Here is a 23,905-nt window from a genome sequence, read left to right on the forward strand (position 1 = left end):
CTGTCCTGGAACTCACTTTGTAGACCAGGCTGGCCTCAAACTCAGAGACCCACCCCGGTCTCTGCCTCCTGAGTGCTGGGATTAAAAGCGAGTGCCACCGCACCTGGACCCTAAAAATGAAACTTTAATAAAAAAGAGTTAGGATGACAAATTCTGAATACCTACAAATTGTTCCTAACATCCTCAAAAGAGAGGAAAACTGTCCACTTTTTGTTTCCTGGCCTTTTTGTTACAGCTGCCTTTGAGATTCTTTTGCAAAAAAACAAAATAAATATGAATTTGACTAGGCCTCTAACAATTAGTTTATTGGAAATACAGTGGGCACGTGGGCGTTCAGTGACACTAGGAACATTGAGTCAGCAAATTCTTCAAGACTTTTCAGAAGGAAAACAATCCCAAGAAGTATTTGTTTAAAAGAAAAGAAATCCCTTTAGACTACAGAATCTAAGGCGGCTGGAGAGATGACTCCGTGGATGAGAGCGGCGATGGTCTTTGTCAGCGGACCTGAGTTCAGTTCCCAGTGCCCACAGCAGCTAGCTCACCACTGCCTATAACTTCAGCTCCAGGGTATCCAGTCTCTCTTTGGACATATGTAGTACATGTAGGGACACACACACACACATTAAAAATAATAAAAGTTAATCTTGTATTTTTTTAAGAAGCCTGAAATATAGGTCACCTAATTTCAAATATAAAGTTCTTTTTTGAATTTCTTTAAACTATTTCTGAGGTAACTGAGAAAGTTTAGAATACTGGTAGGATATTTGATTATATTAAATTATTAATCACTGTTGATTTTAAGTATAATAATTTTATTGCAAATTTATTTTAAAGGTTCATTTAACAATATCTATAAAAGTGCTTATCAATGAAATTATAGCTGGCTAGGTTGCTTCTGACTAAACAGAGCACTGTGCATCTGTGCCGGGAAGCAGGTCAGAGTGCGATGAACAAGATGAACAAGACAGGCGGCTGCGTGAGACCTGGGCAGTGGGTGCATAAACACGCATTGTACCGTTCTCTCTCCTTTTGTATGTTTGGAGTTTTCCATGAAGTAGAATTAAATTCTATTAAATTTTTCCTCATATTTACCTACTATTTCCAAAGATTTCTTCAAAAAATTTCTAAAAGATTTCTCAGGGTTCCAGGAAATTATTTTTGGGTACACCTAGTTTTTTAATTTATTCCAGTCATTTTCTTATCTGACAGTTAAGTTTAATGAAGCTGATTGCTCTAACAGTTGTAGCTGGTTTTATGCAACTAGGCTGAGTACTGTCTGTGAAGTTTCCATGAATCCTCAAGTGTGAGGTTTACCAGATGTCTGCTGCTTCACAGTATCCTCCAAACCTCTGTTCTAATGTGCTGTTTTTCTGCTCTACAGAAGCAGCCAATGGGACCAGCAGCCATGGAGGGAAGAGTGGCACATCTAGTTCCATGCCATCTCGCTCCGGGAACTACTCTTTGTCACCAAGACCTACCTACACATCCATAGACCAAGGTACTCTGAGTGTGTGTGTGTGTGTGTGTGTGTGTGTGTGTGCGCGCGCGGGGGGGGGGGGGGGGGGGGGAGAGAGAGAGAGAGAGAGAGAGAGAGAGAGAGAGAGAGAGAGAGAGAGAGGGGAGATTTGCATGCTAACCATTATAAGGACAAAAACATTCCTCTTTTGTTTCTGTAGAATACAACCTGCTACATAGTAGATATTCAACATCTTGTTACTGGCTACATGAAAGAGAAAGGGTCTCATAAGACAGGAAATAGCACAAATCTAGAGTAAGTTTACTGTACATCAAGCTTCTTTTCTGTGCTTTGAATATATACCACTTAATCTGAAACCACCACAGAAAGATAGATCCTAGCATTATCCACTTACTTTTGTTGTTTTTTAAATTAAATGCTTTTCCTGGGTTTATAAGACATTCCTTTTGCCTGCATAAATATTTTCTAACATTTTTATCCACTAATCAAATTATGCATGTTTTCTCAATGGCAATAATTTCTAAAATTTGAGATTCATAGTCTCTGTGAATATGCTGCAGATATGCATTCATTTTTACTATTTTGTTTACCTTGCATCTTGTGGATGAATAAACATGCTTGTGCATTTAGCTGACTTTATTCTATTCATCTTGTTTTGCTTTCTCTGTTTCAGGTATTACCCTTAGACAAGGCTATATGATACAAGGATTGGATTCCATTTCAATAACATTTTCTTCCAGAAGTGACTTCATTTTTCACATTTAAAGCTTTAATTCATCTGACATTTACTACTATATATGATGTGCAGTATGAATATAATGAATCTTTTCCCTCCAAATGGCTAGCCATTTGTCCCCCCAGCACTCATTAAAATATCCATCATTTTCATCCATCTGATACAAAATGTCACCTTTATCATAAGCTAAGTTTTATATATTCCTCGGTATTTAGATGTTGTTGTTTTCTGTCTTGTTATATCAATCTGCCTCTTTATTCTTGTTCTGGATAAAATGACATGTTATGTATGTTTCTGTAAAAGTCATTGTCAAGAGAGAGATGGTTTCCTTTCTATTCAGCAGTTCAGATTGCTTTAGATATAAAACAAACATATAAAACATGAAAGCAGCAATAGAGAAAGAAATCCATTTCTCTATAGGTTTCTGCCACCAAGCTAACCGTTATAGAAGTCTTTAGCCACATACCACCCTTTCTATTTAAAATTACATGAATTAAAATCAGAAATTTAGCTGGGCAGTGGTGATGCATGCTTTTAATCCTAGCACTTGGGAGACAGACAGACAGGTGGGTCTCAGTGACCTTGAGGCCAGCCTGGTCTACANAGCAGAGACCAGAGACAGGGGGCCTTGTGACCACCCAGATTTCACACTCTGAAGTGAACGGGCTTTGAGAGGTTTCCCTGAAGGAAGGCAGTGCTGTATCTGTATTAGAAAGTGTGGCTGTACAGGGCTCTATCACACAGAACCACTCCAGCTTTTACTCCATGGCCACATGTAAGTAGGACACTTTACATGCAGGAACACACACATGCTCACAAACACACATGGCCTCACTGGGATGCTAGCGTTACCTGGGTCCCTAGGCCAGCTCCACAAGCTCCTGGGACTGTTTCATCAAATGGAAAACAGTAGGAACAACATTGGCACCACTCTATAATGCTGCTGGGGACAGATAAATCAGTGCACACGAAGCCCTTGCCAGTGTAAGTCACGGTTAGGAAACCACTGCCACACACGAGTCTCACCAACTAGGTCTGTCTGACTACATGCAGAACCTCCAACTTTTTCATTCTGCCTTTTTCTTCCTCTGTCTTTGAAAAGCTGATTTCAGAATATAGTAACAATGACAATGACCTAATCTAAGAGATGTTGGCTTCAAGTCAGGGATGAGTGAGGGCAGCAGAGCCCACAGGACTTGGTGGATCACTAGTGAGGATCACTAGTGAGGGACAGGAAAGGGCAAAGCCCCTCTGAAGTGTCTGGAGTAGGGGTGCAACATGACGCTGGGGATTTCAGAAGACGGAGCTGTTTCAGCCTGTGGGGTCAGGAGACTGTACTTCCTCCCACACCACTGCCACCCTGCACAGAATGGCACCCAGCAGCAAGAGGCCAATTCTAACTGATTAGGTCCTGAATATTACATTCAGATTCACAATTTCTAGACTCACGCCCTTATGTTGTTCCTGAAGCCACCATTTCTACAGCATTCCCGCACAGCTAAGGACTTAGGTCACCTCCTACTGTCATCCTCAGCCATCCCCACGGCACAGGTGACACAGACACCAGAACAACGCAGCTGAGGAAGAGTCATGCCAGCACCCAACTGAAGCTATTTAACTCCAAGGCCAAATCCGCACGCAATTATTCTGAAATCTCGGGACCATTATCCTGTCACAGAGACACAGAGGACACCCTGTCTGACTTGGAGACGGCACTCTCTGCTCCACGGGACACAATTAACTCAGAAAAGGCCTTCTTCGGGCACAGAAGAGGCCATCCTTTTTCAAGAGCCATTCATTTGTTTCCTGTAGATACATAGGTCAGGTCAAGCAATTCTGGGATTACAACTTGAAAGATTAACTGTGCTCACCGCACATTTTGTTTAGAATATTAATAATATTCAGGATAGTGGATTCATTAATGCCAGGCACTTAATAAAATAATCATCTCCTGTTAGAGTCACTAAGAAAAAGGCAAGTCCAGGGAGTTGTCAAAGGTCACAGAGTCCACAACTTTTAAGTGTGTGAGTCCCAAAAGAAGAAGGTCCTGTTCATCCGGGACAAAGGAAAGGATGTAGCTGAGGGGGATGAACTAGTGAAATCTGTGCACTCCCTGATAAAGCCTGCTCCCCATTGAACTCTTCTCTACATTAGATCTAACCCGCAGACACTAGACCAGCAAGCACCGATGGTAAGCAGCAAGCATCCCAGCAGACAACACTAACTGCAGCTGGGGTACTGGAAGAAAACAGGACAAGAAAGGAGAGGCTCAGGGGACTCATGTGTAGACAAACAATATCCCAAAACTAGAAAGCCTACTCCACCAGTGTGGACAGAACATGAAGAAACAAAGCTATTTCTTTACCCATAAGAGTAGCCTCCGCCCTCCCACCTTACTCCACCAAGGATCAAGGGGACCTTCCCCAGGCCTTACTAAGCTGCAGGGTCCACCAGGGCTGGACGGCAGGGGTAGGAGTAGGGATATGAATATGGGTGAACGTGTCCTGTATGTGTAAGAGAGAAAGAAAGGGTGTGTGGGTGAGTGAGTTTCTATCTTGTGTAAGAGAGAGAAAGGGAAGAGGGAGGGAGGGGAGGGAGGGAAGAGAGAGAAGAGAGAAAGGAGAGAGAGGGAGGGAGAGGAGAGAAAGAGAGGGAAAGAGAAAGAGAGGAGAGAGAAGGGAGAGGGGAGAGAGAGAGGAGGGGGAAAGGGGGGAGAGAAAGAGGAAGAGAGAGGAGAGAGATAGTGAGAGAGAGAGGGGAGCTGTGTACTTACTTACAAGTGAGTGGAGACTGAAAGTCTACATTGATTGTCTTCTGTAGCGTTCCACATTATCCTCTGAGACAGGGTCTCTGGCTGAGCTTAGAGTTTACAGGTTCAGTAGACCGGCTGTTCAGTGATTCCCCAGGATCCTCTGGTTGGCACAGCATTGATTTTGAGGGATGCGCCTTTGAGCTTGGCTTTTTTTAAGATTGATTCTGAAGGTTATTCTCAGGTTCTCATGTTTGTGTGGCACTTTACCAACTAAAGCATCCCGTTAGCCCAGAGCTACAGATATTTCAACAGCTAATTATCCAAACACACATTGTAGAGCCTTCCTTTTGCTTAAATTTGCTTAACTGTTAAATGCCTTGGTGATTCTATGTGGTTAAAACTAACTGGGAAATAAGTGTTTAATCAAAATTATAGTGAAGAACCTTGAAAACTCATATCTTTTACTTACCAAAGCACAAAACTCTATTTGAAAGGATTTGTATGGCACGAGATACTTTTTTTTTCGTTTACCAAGTCGATTTTCCCCATAACTTAACAGAGATGTCAATAGAATGAAATAATCTGTATAAACTGTAGCGTGTAAACAGCACGTGGTTGCAGTTATTGGTGTGGTGTTGAATTGTTAGCGTGACTTTTTTCAACTCTACCATTGCCCGTAGGACAGTGACTTGGGCCCTCTTAGCAGATCAAGGCAAAGACCCTATGATCCCTTGCTGTTCTTTCTTTCTTCTCCATTGCTGCGGACAAAACTGTGTTTCCTTTTTGTTTTCAGCTAATATGTTCATTTCTGGCCCACCAAAGAAACGACACCGGGGATGGTATCCGGGGTCGCCCGTCTCCCAACCTGCTCTAGTTGTGCCTGTTCCCACAGTTCGCCCTCTTTCAAGAACTGGTGAGATTTTAACTGAAGATATAGTTAAACGTTTCTCTTTTATTAGCAGAGATAAGTTCTGTTCCTGCCCTTATCATTTGAAGGTAAATGCCCTCCATCAATTATTGTGATTAGTAGTATTATGTAAGGGTATTGATAGTGATAGTTAATATTTTGTCTCCATAACATAGTCCTTCCCTATAAGTTCATTGTACTATCACAGCTGATCTTAGCCTTGTCATTGGTTGTAATTTGTTGTAAACATGTATACATTTGTTGTATAGGGTCTGATGCAAACAACGTCACCACCACGGGCACATTTGGACTTGCTTTGTCAGCAGTGGTGTGAGAGTTGGCCTTCTAGGATTTCTTCTCTGGATGATGCGTCTTGATTACTTTGGCTTCATGGTTTAGTCTATGCCTATAATAGGAAAAGTTACCTGGCTCTCCTTCATACTAACCAGACCGTGACCAAAGGTGTCCACAGCTAAGTGTTCACACATTTGTCAACCTGTCCTTCTAAGTAGACAGTAGCAAGTGCTCCCACCCCAAAACCTTTTTAATTTGCTTAAATAATTTTAAAAACTGATAAAAAAAAATCTCACATATCCAAAGAATTATGGCACTATGTTACCACAGTTGCTTCCAGGTAGAAATAATTAATAATGAGTATCTCTGACACATGTTTCTGTTTTCAGCTTCATGTAATGGAAAACCACACCTTTGGTCACTAGGGCATAGTAAATATAAATTGCACAGCCAAATCCAAAAGATTGCTTAGAAGAAGCCCTCAGTGGTCGTCATCCACAGTGAAATGATTGTGACTGATTACCTGTTTTCTTCTAATTTTCTGTAATGCGTATGTAAGTGAAAAGGAAACCATACACAATAAACTATTAGAGTTCTAACATTTCTGAAGTATTAAAACTTCACTGGCTTCTGAAGTTTTCCAGTTAGCCCCTAAGCGTAATCTTTCTTGTCAAACCGTCTTTTCTTTCCAGAGCCCCTCTTATCTACCCCAGTTCCACAGACCCAGTTAACTGGAATTCTCCAGCCTCGGCCTGTCCCTGCAGGGGAAACTGTGATTATTCCTGAAAACCTGCTGAGTAACTCAGGAGTTAGACCAGTGATCCTGATAGGTAAGAGAGAAGAATTCCATCGTCTAGACTCCTGTGTCTCCAGCCCCTGGTCTGTGGGTTCATTCACACACCCATGAGTATGTGTATTTGTCTTTATTGATTGTATCAGCTTTCCTTGGCCAGTCCCTTCATGCAGTATTAAGCATCTGGTTTGAAGCTGAGAATAAAACTCTTTCCTTCGAGAGTCTCTGTGCAGTGGGGAGTTAGGAAACAACAGTTCTACACGAGGATAACATCCTGACCCATTGGACTATGAGAGTGGGTAGAGCTTCACAGCCAACAGCTTCAGGAAGTCTTAGAAGAGGGGGTTTACCTCTGTCTGGAAGGGTCTTAGAAAACCATCAGACCCTGAGATTTGAGCTGTATGCCAAAGTCTGCTCAAAGTAGACAGATTGAGGAAAGGGCCAAACCTCAAAGCAAAGAAACAAACTAAGCCAACTAACAGGCCTCACATCAGAACACCAGGCTCGCCCTGGGGCATCTGTCTCTGTGAGTCAGCATCTTTGCGGAGCCATCCTCCCCCACTGCTGGCTGTCCGTGAAAGTAGAAGGTTGTTTAGGAGTCCAAATTCTAGGATTCCAACTCTTACATTCTCCAATAAGTGAGTACCTTTCATACCCATATCTGAAGGCCTCGTAGGCAGGCAGGTCTAGACCAGAGGGAGACTGCCTGTTTTCTTTCCATGATAAAGCAGGCAGGGTGCCTTCCATGAGTCATTGTCTGCTCCTGTGCCGGCCTGATTCTGTTGACTTGGCTGTTTTTACTTCAAGCTTTATCAGGTCACCCTATCCACTGATCCTGGGACTGGAAGTATTGGGGGAATCCCAGTGTTTAAACTCCATATGGCTGGGGAGGTTATTGGCATCCGCATGATGCGGCTAAGCCTTAGAAAGATGAGGAATGTGGGCCCTTTGTTCCTTTGACACTTGACTTTTAGAAAGTCTCACAGTGGCCAGGTGTGGTGGCACATGCCCTTACTCTCAACAAGGGAGGTCTCTGTGAGTTCAAGGCTAACCTGGTCTACTTATTGAGTTCTATCCAGAGCTACTTAGTGGGACCCTGTCTTGAAAGAAAGTCTTGCAGAGAGGGGTGCCTCTCTTTACTGCACCACCAAAGCAGGTACCTTCTCAATGGATTTCTCTCCTATATAAGGTACTTTAAAGAATCCCCTGACGTTCAGGAAAAAAAAAAAACTAATAAAAAAAAAACAACACCAATATAGGGGCTAAAGTGGCAGACAAGTTGTTGAAAGCACTGCTGCTTTTGTAGGGAACCCATGGTCAGTTCCCGTACCATCCTTAGCTAGCGTTTCAGGGGATCTAACGCCCTCTTCTGAACTCTGTGGACACCAGACACACACGGTGCACAGACATACATGCAGGCAAAATATTCATCCACATAAAAGTCTGAAAAAACCAAACACTGATATAGAAAAGTAAGTAGGAGATCTCTAGGTGTTTACTGCTCCTTAGCAGAACACTGGCTTATCAGTGAGCTTGGCTTAACTTCCCCCATCTCCCAGAACACTGGCAAAGTGAAATGCTGTCATATTTGTTTTCTCATCTGAAAAGAAAGTTGATTAGGAACTATTTATCATCTCATAAATCCTCTGTAGCAGAACTATAGTGTTCACAGTAACCTTCTGTGGAAAATCGGGATGTAACTGGAGTGGCCCCTCAGTTTCTATAGAATGTGCAGCATGCAGGTGAATTCCCTAAGGCAGCCTTCTCGGAGGGCAGAGGACTTCTGAGCATCCTTGAGTTTCACTGAACTGGTGTGCCTACTGGAACTCAAAAGTGCTTACTGACGTGTTTTTTTGGGGGGCAGGCTATGGCACTTTACCCTATTTCTATGGAAATGTTGGTGACATTGTTGTGAGTCCTCTGCTGGTGAATTGCTACAAGATCCCCCAGCTGGAAAACAAGGATCTGGAGCAGCTGGGGTTGGCTAGCACCCAGCTCCTGAGTGTGGAAAGCATGATCCTTCTGACCATACAGTACCTTGTCCGGTTAGGTAAGTTGTTCCCACAACCTTTGAAATTGTCTGTTTGTTTTTCTTGGAATGCATTGTGTCCTTCTCAATTCCTCTGCCTGCCTGACTCATCTTTCCAGTCTTCTGACTTTTTCCTTCCCTTTTCTCCACGCTTGTCATAAAAGAAACAATTGCTCCCCCTACTGTCGAGTCTCAAGATGCGCCCTAACCCTTTCGGAAGGAAGGCCTTAGGAAAGGGGGAAGCAAAGGTCATGAACCTCTGAACCTAGGTGAGTCCCTGCAGAACACTGGTGGCTCAGCAGCATTTACATTGAAATGCCCTTTATTTTGCAAACTTCAGTGAGCCTTCAAATATGCAGCCTAATTATATTCTCTCTGGGATTTCATGCCATTGATTTGCTTAAGAAAATGTTTGAGGTGCAAATTCATACAAAAATTTTTATATGTTCTTATGAGTTGTTTTTTTTTAATGTTACAAAGTACTGCAGTGTTAAGAAACCACAAAAACACTGGGATAGTATTTAAAAAGCAAAATTTTCAGCAAGCCAGATACAGCCTTTCCAGGGTCATGTAGCAGCATTGGCAAGGAGCCCTCACTTCCCAGGAGGCTCCACCTCGATATGGCCTCCACCCTGACAGGTTTTTAAGCCACATTTCCCATGGAACCTGCTTTTATAATAAGCCTGTAATTTGAAAATGTTCTTGTTGGTAAGTAAAACAATTATAAAAATCACCTCGTTCTGGCTCCTTTGGGGTCATAAATTTAAATCTCCCTACTTTGGACTGTGGACTGTCTTCCAAGATCTGAAAAACGCCCCCAGAACCAGTGAGAACAGAACTTCAGAGCACCGTGCTTTCTGTAAGGCAAGCAGGCCCGAATTCTGTCTTTTCTTTTCAACCTTAATAACCTTCCAAGAAAACCAGGGTCCTAGTTAATTAAATAAACCACATGACAAAAATAAAATATCTTCTTTCAAATTATTAAAAATCTCTTAGCTTAGACATTTCTGATTTAAATAAGATTCTTTTCTGCTCTTCAGGATCACCTCTCTCCAGAATTTTACTTTCATGCATTAGAATTTATATATTTCATGTATATATAAAACATATTTATGTTAGTGTATAGCATAAATAGCTCATTCCTCTCTCCCTCGCCATCCTTCTGTTCCCCCCTCTGTCCTTCTTCTTCCTTTCACCTAGGTGTGTGTGGGGACTTCGCTGTCCTCCAACAAGTTGTCCTGTTATGCTTTTAAAAACTGTTCTGCCCCTCTAATTTTGAGAAGCACATATTTTCACATATGCATCGATTATAGACATTTTTTAAAGTTATCCAAACTTCTAAAATAACAGCGTTAATACTTTGTTTCTCTGAACATTGACAAGAAAAGAGAAAAGCAAGAGTCTTTGGAAAGAAAGGGACTTTTCTATAATAGCCACTTAAAATTTTTTCTGTTATTTCACAAACTGAAAACCCTTTTGAAGTAAATAATTGAATCAGCAAGTCCAGATGGCTCCAGGTCTACTGAAAATGCGTTCTTCCCTACCATGGTGGCTCCATCTGGAAAGCCATCAGAGCTGATGCTGAGGGAGACAGCTCTCACAGAGAAAGTCACCATTCCTGGGCTGCTAGAATCCAGCCAGAACTGAGAGTGATAGAGATGGAGAAGTGGGGACCATGTGTTCTCCTAAGAGATCTTCTCCTGTCTGAACCTGAGCACATGATCCCTCCACTTTTTGTTTCTTAACAGTAATTCGATCAAAACTTTACAAATGAGTTTTAAGATTACAAAGAATTCTGGGAGCATGCTATACCACTTTATTTTCCCAAATGCCTTTGATGGATTCTTTGTATATCCCAAGAGAATGTGTTGCCAGCGCCTGGTCTGCCCTGGATTCCCTCACAACTGTAAACAGGGCCGCTGAACCTCTCAGGTTTTCATGGAAGACACTGGGAAATGGAAAGTTGCCACCTGCTTTCCATTCGTCATGTGCTCCGACAGAAGGTTATAAAAAATGACCACCTTCTCTTCATTTTGTGGTACAAAATCAGCCACTTGTGGTGGCTACAAACCCTGATTCCAGTTTGTTAAAGCTGAATGAAGATCGGAGGTTGAATGACTCCCAACTGATTTAAAAACAAAGTCAAAAACCTTACTGTTCACCACTGCCTAGAAGGGGAAGGGCTGGGAGGATGTAAGAAACCAATGTTCTAGGCTGGGCGGGTGGTACCCTGGGATCAAATCCAAAGCCTCACTCATGCGCCAGGCTATTACTCTAGCTCCAGAAACAAATTTGATGTAAGCATTATTGTTTTCTTGCTTCTATGTACAGAAAACAATCAGCTATCTATGAGGTTTCCATTCTCCCTGGCCCTCAACCAGTCCTGGAAAAGTGGCTTCTCCAATATAAATTACTTATTTTTTGGAGTGTGTTCTATTTTTTGTTTTATTTTGTATAATCTCATTTGTCTTTAAAAAATAATAATTAAGCCCCTTAATTTCTTACTTTCCAAAAATGGAAATGAGCAGGGCCAGGAGACCACTTAACTGTCATCAGAGGGAGGGATAGTTTCTGACTCTGAGCTGCCTTCCAGGCAGAGGTCTTCTGTATCCTCACTTCTGTGCTCTAGCCTGGGGTTAGAGCCAGTGTCCGCTTCAGATCACAGACAATGAAGAGTGGGCCCCTGCTGACAGGAACCCTTGAGTTTCAAGTCTTGATTCACACCAGGGGAAAAAGCAGAACAAGTCACTCTATCCCCTAGGTTTTCATTTAAACTAAAGGTAGAAATCTTAGTTGATTTGTGCCACTTGAATGCCTTCTGATTCTGTTCTAAAGACTGGCTAAGTTTCTAAAGACAATAAGAAACAAAATCCCTCTAATTCCGGGGCCACAGGTCATCAGTGAGAGCTTAGCTGAACTATGGCTGGGCAAAGGGGCCAGATGTCATATTTAACAATCCCGAGGATGGAAGGAGAATGAGATGACAGGAGTATTCTGTCTGGGGAAAGTTGGAGGCTGTGTAACATGTAAATTAGGAAAATAATTCATTTTCTTACGAATAATGTCAAATTTAGGTGAATACAATACATTAAAATATTTTAAGTATCTATGCATAAAAAATGAATGGAACCTAAAATTGATCATACACCAGTGTATTAGCTCATTTTATTAGTGATTAGCAGAATCTATAATTCCAAGGTTGGGAAGTGATCACCTCCCAGGACACGCAACAGTCTTTTACCTTAGCATAATCCTCCTTGAAAAAGAACATCATTAGAGGATAGGGGTCAGAGCCTAAGTTCTAAAAGCTGAGGCCAGGGAGAGGTGAAAAGGGAGTTTCCTAATCGTACGAGCCATGACTTCGGACCTCTGCGAGATAAAAGCACGGACTTGCTGGTTGGAGTGTAGAGGGTTTAGAGAAATTTGGGGTGTGAGGCACTATGTGTTTTCTCCCTTCTAGCTGTACTTCTCTTCAATATAGGTCCTGACCAGATACCTCTCAGGGAAGAATTTGAGCAGATCATGCTGAAAGCCATGCAGGAATTTACTGTGAGAGAGCGAACCCCGCAGATGGGTGCTCCGTGTACACCCGTGTCACCGGGACAGCTCCCCTGGCTTGCTAGATTAGCTGCCAGTGTGTCTCAAGACATGGTTCATGTGATCGTGACCCAAAACTCTCTGGCAGAGGGCATTTCAGAGACACTAAGGCTTCTCAGCGAGACCAAACACTATCAGAGACTACCGGATTATGTCGTAGCAATTTGTGCATCGAAAATCAGAGGAAATGAATTTTGTGTGGTTGTATTAGGTGAGTCGGGCTGGGACTTTGTCTGTTTAAGGCATTCATTCTAACATATGTATTTGAAAAGTAACCATTGGATGTTTCCAGCATTCACACAATTATTCTCTGACTAATGACTGTGGCTTGGGTTTCTCCTCCCAATTTTAACTTCCCTATCTTTCTCAGATCAGGTGTTAAAGCCCTCAGTGTGGCTGGTGCCTCAGCACCTGGTTCTGGAGGCAATCTAAAAGATTTTTAAAAGCTTTAAAAAAGCTAACTGTTGAAGCAGATTCCCTCATCTCATGTAACTCTGTCCTTAGAAGGTTTTGCAAGTGTTGGGGCTGGAGAGATGGCTCTGATTTCTCTTGCACAGGACTATGGTTTAATTCCCAGCACCCGCATGACAGCTCACAACTCTCTGTAATTCCAGTTCTGAGGAATCCAGCACCCTATTCTGATTTTTAGGGTCTTGCATGCATTTGTGACATACAAACACACACAACAGCTAAATTGTAAAGACTGCCAGTGCCAGCCAGTCCCATTCGCCACGAACCCTCCAGGAATCCCTAAGAAGTAAAGAAACGCCAGCTGTGCACTGTGCTGACTCTGCCGGGGACGGTCCCCCCAGCCCTCAGCACTCACAGACTGTCATTTCTCTTCTCTTCACTGAATGGCTCTCACTACTTCCTACCAAAGAGATCAAATCCCATCCCCACTCTAGCCAAACTGTCTGTCCACACTTCTATGTCAGGGTTTTAGAGAGCTTTTCCTGGCTGTGTGATCATTCATATTTAAATTTCAAAAATGGTTCCACACAAGCTTGTTTTTCAGGTCATTCCTTACAACAACCATGTAAACACACTATTACATTTCCTGGACTTCTCTGCCTTTAAATATATGCATACATACATTTTTACAATTACAACATAAAACATGTCATTTCCATTTAGTTGCTGGTATCAATTACAAATATTTTATTGTTGTTGTTGTTGCTGTAGACAATCTTTAAACTGACATTCATGACCTTCTTCAGTCCCTGCAGCTCTAGAGTCTGTCGTTTCTGCAGCTGTCATAGCCAATGCTGCAGCACGCATTAGCTCCAGGCATGAGTCACCACCCTGCTCTCTGTCCTTCAGGTCAGCATCAGTCCCGGGCTCTGGCAGAGAGCATGCTTACCACAAGTGAGTTTTTGAAAGAAATTAGTTATGAGCTCATCACGGGAAAGGTCAGCTTCCTGGCGTCGCACTTCAGAACCACCTCATTAGGTAAGTGGTCATAAGACTGGGCCTCCCTGCCAGCCCTAGGTGCGTGATTGTCTGAATTTAAATCTCAGCCTGTCGGGGATGAAGATGGGGCTTAGGCTTGGTGGTGGAGTTTCCATTCAGAGTGGTTTATCATGGTGATGACCACCACAGGAAACCACGTGAGGTCCAGAGGAAGGCACAAGTATGCTGGGATTAGAACCTGGCTCAGCTGTGGCCTTGTTGCTGTTTTCTCTGTCTCTCCCTGGATCTGAGTTTTTTCCTATGTCAGATAGAGACAGAGCCTCTTTTTGCCTGCCTTTGTACACGATGCAAGCCAAAAGAGAGCCAGCGTGGAAAGTGTGTTGGTTGTAAGCTCACAGAGGTGAATGCCATCGAGAATGGCTCTTACTGCGGAGAGATGGCCAGGGAGGAATTCCACCACAATTGCAGACCGTCTCACAAATCTTGATGAGAGCTCGGCCCAGTCATCTCTTCTGATGCTGATAAGAACCACTCGGCAGCTGCTCATTATAACCTTCTTAAATCCACTGTATTTTGACACAGGCGATGACCTGGACAAGCTGCTAGAAAAAATGCAACAAAGAAGAGGAGACAGTGTGGTCACCCCTTTCAATGGTGACCTTAACGAGTGTGTGTCACCTCAGGAGGCTGCTGCTATGATCCCCACACAAAATCTGGGTAATGTGGCCTGAGGCCGAAGGAAGGAATCAGCCCTTGGGACACATACTGTAGAAGCTAGCATCAAACAGACAGACAGCTCAGGGTTTTAGGAGTCCTCGATCCAAAGGCTTTCATTTGCTGAGTGCAGACTGGGACAGCCTTGCTGTGTGCCCTTCTCCTTGGGACTTTCCCTAAGAGATTCCTGTTCCTCTGCAAAGACTGCTCTTAAAGTTGATATCTTTTTGCCTTAAAGGGTTCCTCTTTTTAAAAATTGTTAATTAATTTATTTATTTTATGTGTATGAGTATTTTCTGGCTTTATTTTATTTTATTTGGTTTTTCAAGACAGGGTTTCTCTGTGTAGCCCTGGCTGTCCTGGAACTCGCTCTGTAGACTAAACTGGCTTTGAACTCAGATGAAGTTCCTCTTTTTGTGTATAATGATTCTAGGAATCCTCAGAGATAGATAGATGATAGATAGATAGATAGATAGATAGATAGATAGATAGATAGATAGATAGATAGATATAGAGATAGGGAGAGAGGGGGGATTTTATTAGCCTGAACTGGCCCCAAACTCATCATGTAGATGTAGGCTATGCAGGACTCTGTCTCACTTTTCCCTTATTCCCTGGCTTGCAAAACTCTGCAGTCTCAGGAATTTGAGGCCTTCCAGGCCAACAGAACAATGTCACTTCCCATCACCTGCACAGTAAGAGTCAGGGGCCCCAGTGGTGGGCAGCAGGCCAGGGAGGAGGAAGCAGATTATTAGATTGTGTTCCTTGGTATTAAAAACTCTTTCCCCAGTTCATTGATTATAGGGATGTCATCAGATAGAATAGAAAAACAAAGAGAAAAGGAATATACCCCTTCTACACATAAGCTGCTAATGGTGGCCACTTGGCCTCCTCTGGATAGGAATGCATCATTTTATTTAGAAGATCATTCAGGCAATGAAGGTAGCAACAGGGCTTGTAAAAGTAAAAATGAATATGGGCTATAAAGTATCTTGACTTTTGGGCAATATTGGTAATACAGCAATCATTCAGCACATTAAAATGGGTTTATAATTGTTTTGAATTGTTATTAAGTTTAGAATTTGCTCAGCAAGTAAAGGCTGCTTATACCCCAAGCCAGTGACCTGAGTTAGAAGCCCAGGACCCACATAAAGGTGGAAAAGAGAACCAAGTCCTCTGACCTCCACATATGCACTCCCACACACCACACACATTATGCATACACATGTAACAGTAAATTAAATAAATAAATATTTCTTAATTCCCAGAATGCATAAAGATCTCCAAGTATATCCTTGGTTCCCTGTTTAAGAAATGTTGTGTAAAGGGACTGGAGAGATAGCTAAGCTGTTAAGAGCACTTCAAGAGGAAGGACCTAGGTTTCATTCAGCACCCACACGGCAGCTCATAACCATAACCATCTATAACTCTCGTCCCAGGGGATCCAACACCTCCTCTGGCCTCTGGGGGAACTAGGTACATACATGCAACCAAAACACTATACACATTTTTTTAAAAAATTTTACATTTTAAAAGAAATATCAGCCAGGCATGGTGGCACACACCTTTAATCCCAGCACTTAAGGAGACAGAGGCAGGTGGACCTCTGTGAGTTCAAGGCCAGCCTAGTCTACTACATAGTAAGTTTCAGGACAGCAAGGGCTACATAGTGAGACCCTGTCTCAAAATAAATAAATAAAATAATTAAATAAAGAAACAAAAAGAAATGTTGCTTGAAGTCAGCAAAATGGCTCCATGGGTACAGGTAATTGCCACCAAGACTGATGACTGCGTTCAAACCCCGAGTTCACATAGTAGAAGGAGAAAACCCACTCCTACAAGTGCCCTATGACCTTCACATGCATGGCTCTGGCACAGACACACGCACACCTGCACACACATGCACAAATACTAAAAATTATAATAAAAAATTTACAAAAATTCTCCTTGGATAAATGTTTTATATTTCATCAAACTTCATAGTTTGCTAAGTTAAATTATATATACAAGTCTATATATGCATTTGGTTTCCAGCCATCCTGTGGGCTGCGGGATGAATAATAACCTGTTGATGCTGGAAGGCAAGTTTGTTTCATTGTACTATTTTTAATTTTTACTTATGTATATATGTGTGTTTGTGCGAATGTAAGCCAGCTATGTTTGGGTGCACACAGGGATCAGAAGAGGCTTCCCCAAGGTTGTGAGATGTGGGTGCTGGGAAACAAACTCCAATATTCTGCAAGAACAATGTTTGCTCTTAACCACTGAGCCATCTCTTCAGCCCCTTCAATGGTGGTCTTTGAGGGTAAAAATTAAAAAAAAACAACTATATAGGGGCTAGAGAGATGGCTAGAGGACCCCAGTCCAATTCCCAGTACCTGCATAGCTATTTTAAAATGTCTGTCACAGCAGTTCCAGGGGACCCAGTGTGCTCCTCTGGCCTCCTTGCGCACTAGACATGCACATAGTACACAGACATACATGCAGACAAAACACTCATCTAACAAAATTATTTGTGCTAGTATTACTTTTTCTTTTCTAATGCTGGGAATCAAGCTCAGGGCCTTACACATCCACAGGTGGGCCCTACCACCGAGCTGCTCTCCCAGCCCTGCCCCTCAAACACAACATCAAGCTCTGTGGGTCTGTTCATTCTGTCAGCAAGCAGGGACTTGCAGTCAGTGTCCAGCGTACCGGCTGCCCCAGCTGTGCCTCAGTTTAGATAACTAGGGAGCACTGGTTAATTAGGCCCTTGTAATTTCACTTCAGCTAAACTGCCAGAACGTGTCCCCGATAAGGAGCAACGTTTTCAGGAAGGCATGGCAGTTCCCTGTCCAGGCATTTTGTTCACTATACTTGGATCTTCTGTTGTCTGTGGAGAGGGGGGGGATGTGTACAGGGATTGGTGGCTTAGTAAAAACTTGTAATAAAGAGCTTCTGTCATTAATAGAGTATCTGGACAGTACAGCATCTCACTACTGACAGCCCGGCTAGCTGTGTCACAAGGCAGGTCTCTGGATAGTCCTGGCCTCAGCCCTGGCAATGACTGCACCTCCTAGGCCTGCCAGTTCACACGAGCTAACAAAGCCAAGCCGAACAGGAAGAAAGGTGAAGGTTATGTCTCTGGCCACGTTATCTGGTCACAGAGAGGGTATTTCAGGCCATGTTATCTGGTCACAGAGAGGGTATTTCAGGCCATGTTGCAGCTGACTTGATGAAGAAGAAATGATCACTGTGGTATCATCCAGAGAACCAAAGGAATCCTGCAGTGTTAGACCTGCAGCATTGCCTCCCTCCCTGGGCAGCCTGGGCTTGAGCACTGGACAGTACTGAGAATCCTAAAGACCTAAATATGGCCTTTCTGCAGCCAAGTCCTGGTCCAGCTGTGACAGTGTGGCCTGCCCTCCAGATTTTAAATAATTCATTTGTAAAACTGTTACGTGCAGTTCTCTAGCATAGCCTCTGAGTCAGGTTTAGGGACACGGGCAAATTTTAGAGGTCCATCCACAAGACATCACTTTTCCACTGTGTTTAAGTCTCCATATGGATTCATAATGCCTGTCAAAGAACTAAATTAATATTGTTCTTATAACTTTTTTTAATTTTAGATGTAGATAACGAAACCTTCCAAATTTATCAACCACAGCTCACAGTTGCCAGAAGACTATTGTCCCAGGTGTGTGCAATTGCGGACAGTGGCAGCCAGAGTCTGGACCTTGGCCACTTTAGCAAAGTGGACTTCATCATCATCGTCCCACGATCGGAAGTTCTGGTCCAGCAAACTCTCCAACGGGTCCGACAATCAGGTGAGAATGAACTTTTCTGAGTTTCTGTTTATTCCAACATTAGATCCCTTCATCCCTTTCTCTCACTTAGTCCAAATGTTCAGAAGACATTTAAAACATTCTTTAGTAATAAAAATAACTTAAAAAAAAAACTTTAAGGACCCAGACCTTTTGCCCTTGGAGGCCAAGGCTAAACTGATGTGTGTGCTTGCCAGATAGCATAAGTTTGTGATGTCATGTGTGGGACTGCCATCTGCTTAGGAAAGTCTAGAGTCTGTGGGGATGCTGGCTCGACACCACTTGAATTCTTCCTGTGCCCAGGCAGGTCATTTCTCAGTGTGAATTCTCACTTAGTAGGTTACCAGTGCATTTTCAGCGCAGACACCAGAACACTACTTTCCACATCAGCAACAAGAAGCCAAGTTAAAATTCTTTCCAGGAGCTTAGAGGTCAAATACAAGGAAACATTTCCCTCTAGAACATGGAAATGGTAGAAAACAAAAATTTTACAAGTCTGTGTTAAATATATCTCCTCATGAAAATAAAATTTGCCTAGAATTATAAAGAGCTATAAAGAATTTAGGAAATTGGGATAGCTAAGGCAATGTTCGTTTTCCTATAAACCAGGTTTTTATTTGTTTGTTTGTTTGGGTTTTGGTTTTTTAAGACAGACTTTCTCTGTAGCCATGACTGTCCTCACATTTGCTCTGTGGACCAGGCTGGCCTTGAACTACCAGGCCTCTGCCTCTTGAGCTGGGATTAAAGGCATAGATCACCATTGCCTGGCACAAACCAGGTTTAAAAAGAAAATTTTAAGTGTCAGTTTCCTTCTGGTTATCTTATCTGGGGGAAAGACACAGATGTTAGATGGAGGATTAATCTTTTTTCCACATTAAAAAAATATTATTTATTGTATTTGAAAACAGAAATTTTAATGAATTCAAAGTTCTAACAATGTAGCTTATGGATTCTACACCAATGGACAGCGTCTGTCAGATTTATCCAGATTTCCAGGGAATCTTCTAAGGTAAAGATCTCCCCACTGTATCTAGGGAGCCCGAGCCATCTCCCAGCCTCCTGGCTACTATGGATCAGCATGGCTGCATATGAAACCTTCCCTTACGAGTTTCAGGGGCCAGGCGAGCCAAGAGTAGGCTTCCGCCTATCTGGCTGAACGTAGGGAATGTTGTCCACAGCTTCAGGAGGCCTCAGTACAGTCTGCCTTTTAATCTTTACATCTCTACATGCCAAGCTATGTAATGGCTATTTGGAAATAAGCAAAAGGAGGACAACTCAGCTCCGGTCACTCTGTTTTCTTTCCTCCCCTCCACTGTGGGGGAGTGGATGGGCTTCCATAGGTCCACGTAACCCGACCTGCTATTCCTCCTGGCTTTTCTCTTCCATACATGGAGGGTGTGCCTTCTCTGGTTTACTTACATCCTTTGCATTCACAGTGTCCCTTGGTTTGTGGTCTGATATCCCAAGTCATGTTTCAGCAAACACGTCATATAGCACCTATCTGAGTGAGCATCATCTAAGAGCCTTTTCCAGAATAACCTCTCAGCGGTCCGCCTTCCCTCCCTCCTCTCGGAGCTCAGAGTGTTTCTGTGTATTTTAAGATTGCCATTCTTCAGACATATACTAGAATCTGATCAGTTTTATAGGCGTCTAATCTGGTGTGGGAGTCACGTTATAGGCAGATCTAGAAAACAACGTGAATTATAATTTTGATTTTTCACTCAGCTTTGTCACACAAAATTTACTTAAAGATTTTATTTTCATTATATTCAAAAACATAAAATTTAGTGAATTCAAAGTTTTGAAAATGTAGCTTAAGGCCGGGCGGTGGTGGCTCATGCCTTTAATCCCAGCACTCGGGAGGCAGAGGCAGGCAGATCTCTGTGAGTTCGAGGCCAGCCTGGTCTACAAAAGGAGTTCCAGGACAGGCTCCAAAGCTACAGAGAAACCTTGTCTCAAAAAAAAATGTAGCTTATGGATTCTGCACATATTGACAATGTCTGTCAAAAATTATACAGACTTCCAAAGATTCTTCTAAAATGAAAATGAAAATTTTTGGAGTAACAGTCACTTTTATATACTTAAAAATACCATTCTTTTTTAATTATAGAAAAAAACATGATTGTGGAGTGTGTGTTTGTGTGTGTGTGTGTGCGTGAGAGAGAGAGAGAGAGAGAAGAGGAGAGAGAGGAGAGAGAGAGAGAGAGAGAGAGAGAGAGAGAGAGAGAGAGAGAGAAACAGAACATGTGCTAGAGTCAAAGAAGAACTCTTTTGGAAGTTGCTTTTCTCTTTCCACTGTGGGGTCCAGGGGTCACACTTAAGACAGCAAGCATGTTTGCCCTCTGAGCCATCTTTCTGACCCTGTGGTATTATTTTGAAAAATGAAAGTAACAAAGTAGAAAATGTAGACATTTGTAGACTGAGGTTACAGGTTAGTGGTAGGGTATGTAGTTAGCATGTTTGAGGCTCTGCATTCAATTCCCACAAAATTAAACATGTGCAATTCCATAGTCAAGGGCACCAATATGAAAACCTTGTTGTTAACAGACTACTGACCACCTGGTGCTGCACTCCTTCCTGCCTGTGTCTGTCCCTGTTATCACAGTGCACTTCCAGACCAGAAAAAGCTTTTTTCTTGCGGGGGGGAGGGCGTCTTAAGACAGGGTTTCTCTGTAGCTTTGGAGCCTGTTCTGGAACTCTCTCTATCAGACTGGCCTCGAACTCACAGAGATCCACCTGTCTCTGCCTCCTGAGTGCTGGGATTAAAGGTGTGTGCCACCACCACTTGACAGGAAAAGTTTTTATAAGCAACATTCTTAATGAATATGTAGTATTTCATATTATAACTATACCAAAATGTGTCTTCATATTTAAGTACCTTCATAATTTTAGAACACATACTGGCTAATAGGAAAGTCTATATAAGTGTTAATGTGTAAAGAAAAGTTGCCCAGGATGGAGTAAGAAATTACTCATTAAAACACCACTTAACTATGATAGCCATTAAAATAAAAGGTTCCCCAGAAACCATCTGACTCAGTTTCCTCCTATTTCACCATGAAAATGGAGAGCTGAACTTGCCCATGGACACAGAGGCAGACCCTCGAGGGAAATCCATGCTTTCACTGTTGAATGCCAGAGCTTCATTAAGGCCTCTCTTAGGTCTGGCACCAAGCAAGTGCACAATTCTGAATGGGGCAAAGAAACAGAGGGTAGGATGGAGGGAGAAGAACTGATTTCATGGTCTTCTTCCTGACCCTGTTTCCCTAAAGAGAATATCTCAGCGGCCAGCCAGACACTTAGAAAGGGCCTGTCCTTGGCAGCTCACGTGTGCCTGAAGGAGAAAGATGGAAATAGAACCCATTGCGTCGCTGCAGACCCAGCTCAGGGTCTCTACCTCAAATTCTGATCAAGGAAAGAGGGGATGGGGAGTGAAGGACAGAGGGAAGAAGGGAGGACAAGAGAAAGCAATACAAAGAAGTTCAAAGGTGAAAAGAGAAAAGAAATGGGTTAAACCTTTACAAATTTGCCCAGTAATCTAAAATTCTAACAATTCAGGAAACTCTACATTGTGTCGATTAGAACACTACCATACAAACACAATAAGAACCCAAGTCACTCAATTCAAAGTGCATGGGGTCAGTATTGGTGACTGTTCTTAGCTGGGGGCTCCCCCACTCTGTGCACGTGACATGTCCATCAAATGGGAACAGGTGCAGTGGCACCAGTACAGGATGCGCCACACCGATGGGACCAGTGAAGCAAATCTGGTCCCCACACATGCTCACAATTGTGAAGACTCCAGAGCTACTTATTGGTTACAAGTAGATCATCTGGTCCAGATGGGCACGGATTGGCAGCGATTTGGAGGCTAACTTAAGGGGTTGAAGAAACGTTTCCACTTCTGAAACATACCTCCTCACCCCACCAACTTTACTCTCCCTGTTGGTCACTTAAATATTCATTAGGAAAAAGAAGACGCACTTAGTAGGTGGTGACAAGTGAAGGCTGAAGATCTTGGGAAGCTACTCTGACCCAGAACAAAGGGACAAACACTGGAAACTCCCCTGTGCAAACAGAACCTACCTGTCCACTCCTGTCTAGGTGTGTGACCCAGAGAGTGTCCTAAACAGTCTTCAGTTCCTTCTGGCCCGTTCTCCTCTGCAGCCACCTGCCAAAGAGCATGATTCCATGCCCTGCTGGAATCATCCACTCAACAGCTCCTAACGCAGACCGCAAAGTCCTTTGGCACATAATCAAAGTGTCAGCTGCTGCGAGTGGAGGCATCTTCCCAGTCACCTCCATGTTAATATCTTCTTTGGCTTATGGGGCCGTCTCTCCACTCTGCACAGACTCTGGCAGACTTGAGTGTCTGGTCTCAAACTTCTTTCTTAGGAATGCTGCTGACACCCTTTTATTCTTATCCTTGAGGGAAAAAAAGCTCAAAAACTTCAGATTAAAACCATCTTGCCTTCAAAATTAGAAACTTTTTTTAAAGCAGGATTTTCTTTGTGTGGCCCTAGCTGTCCTGGCTGTAGACCAGACGAGGCTGGCCTCAAACTCACAGAGATGCATCTGCCTCTGCCTCCCAAATCCTGGGACTAAAGGAGTGTGCCACCACTACCTGGCTTTGGAAACATGCTTATTTACCTTTCTCCACTCCCCATCCTCCTGAGTGACAGAAGGGTTCCCTTCTGTTTCAGTCCAGCTGCCCCACCCCACTGTTAGTGCCTCCTCTCCTGCTCCTTCTCCTTCCAACCAGTTCTCATTCTATCAGTTGACTCCACCCATTCCCAAAGACAGGCTACCCTGCCCGGCTTCCTCTTCCAACTGCCAAACCAGAAGAGCCATGCTGAGCTTCCATCCCTTCCCCACCTCTCACCCGACTCTAGCACCCTGCTCCCTGGCTCCCGTGTTCCCCGTCCCTTCCCCACCTCTCACCCGACTCTAGCACCCTGCTCCCTGACTCGCATGTCCCAGCTATCTTGCCACTGTGACCATTGATCTTTTCCATTATTATTATATCTGGACTTAGTTTGCTTCCAGAAACTTCCCAGCTTTTCTTCCACCAGTACTACTCAGATGTATCCTTAAGATTCCCTAGCTATGAGGGTGGGTGCCTCTAGAACTTTCTCTTCAGCCACGAAGTGAAACATTCAGGGAACATGGCTATCTAGCCATTAGCAGACAGGTCATAAATATTTGCTAAACCAAGTTTTCATAACATTTTAAAAATTGATTTGTTAAGCGAAAATGTGTCTTAAAAGAAAAAGATAACAATAATAGATAAGATTTGGAATTCCTCTTGCAAACTCAAATTTTGGAAACACATTCCAGAACTTACTATTGGTCAAGAGTAGAGGCCTTCAGTACACAAGCCTGATAGGTGTACC

General features: G+C 43.0%; 1 protein-coding gene across 12 annotated transcripts in view; it reads left to right on the plus strand.

The window, feature by feature from the left end:
* Greb1l (GREB1 like retinoic acid receptor coactivator) overlaps positions 1-23,905 on the plus strand; it is a 265,843-nt gene that overhangs the window by 192,628 nt on the left and 49,310 nt on the right. For all 12 annotated transcript variants that reach the window (XM_050148823.1, XM_050148822.1, XM_050148821.1 and 9 more), the window contains 8 exons: positions 1,382-1,498; positions 5,759-5,878; positions 6,859-6,996; positions 8,824-9,009; positions 12,470-12,796; positions 13,906-14,034; positions 14,578-14,712; positions 18,318-18,515. In XM_050148823.1, coding sequence (XP_050004780.1) covers positions 1,382-1,498; positions 5,759-5,878; positions 6,859-6,996; positions 8,824-9,009; positions 12,470-12,796; positions 13,906-14,034; positions 14,578-14,712; positions 18,318-18,515 — 1,350 coding nt within the window. The remainder of the gene's footprint in view (positions 1-1,381; positions 1,499-5,758; positions 5,879-6,858; positions 6,997-8,823; positions 9,010-12,469; positions 12,797-13,905; positions 14,035-14,577; positions 14,713-18,317; positions 18,516-23,905) is intronic.

The sequence above is a fragment of the Alexandromys fortis genome, unplaced genomic scaffold (genome assembly GCF_014885135.2).
Source record: "Alexandromys fortis isolate MF-2015 unplaced genomic scaffold, M_Fortis_MF-2015_v1.1 scaffold_4, whole genome shotgun sequence".
NCBI lineage: Eukaryota > Metazoa > Chordata > Mammalia > Rodentia > Cricetidae > Alexandromys > Alexandromys fortis.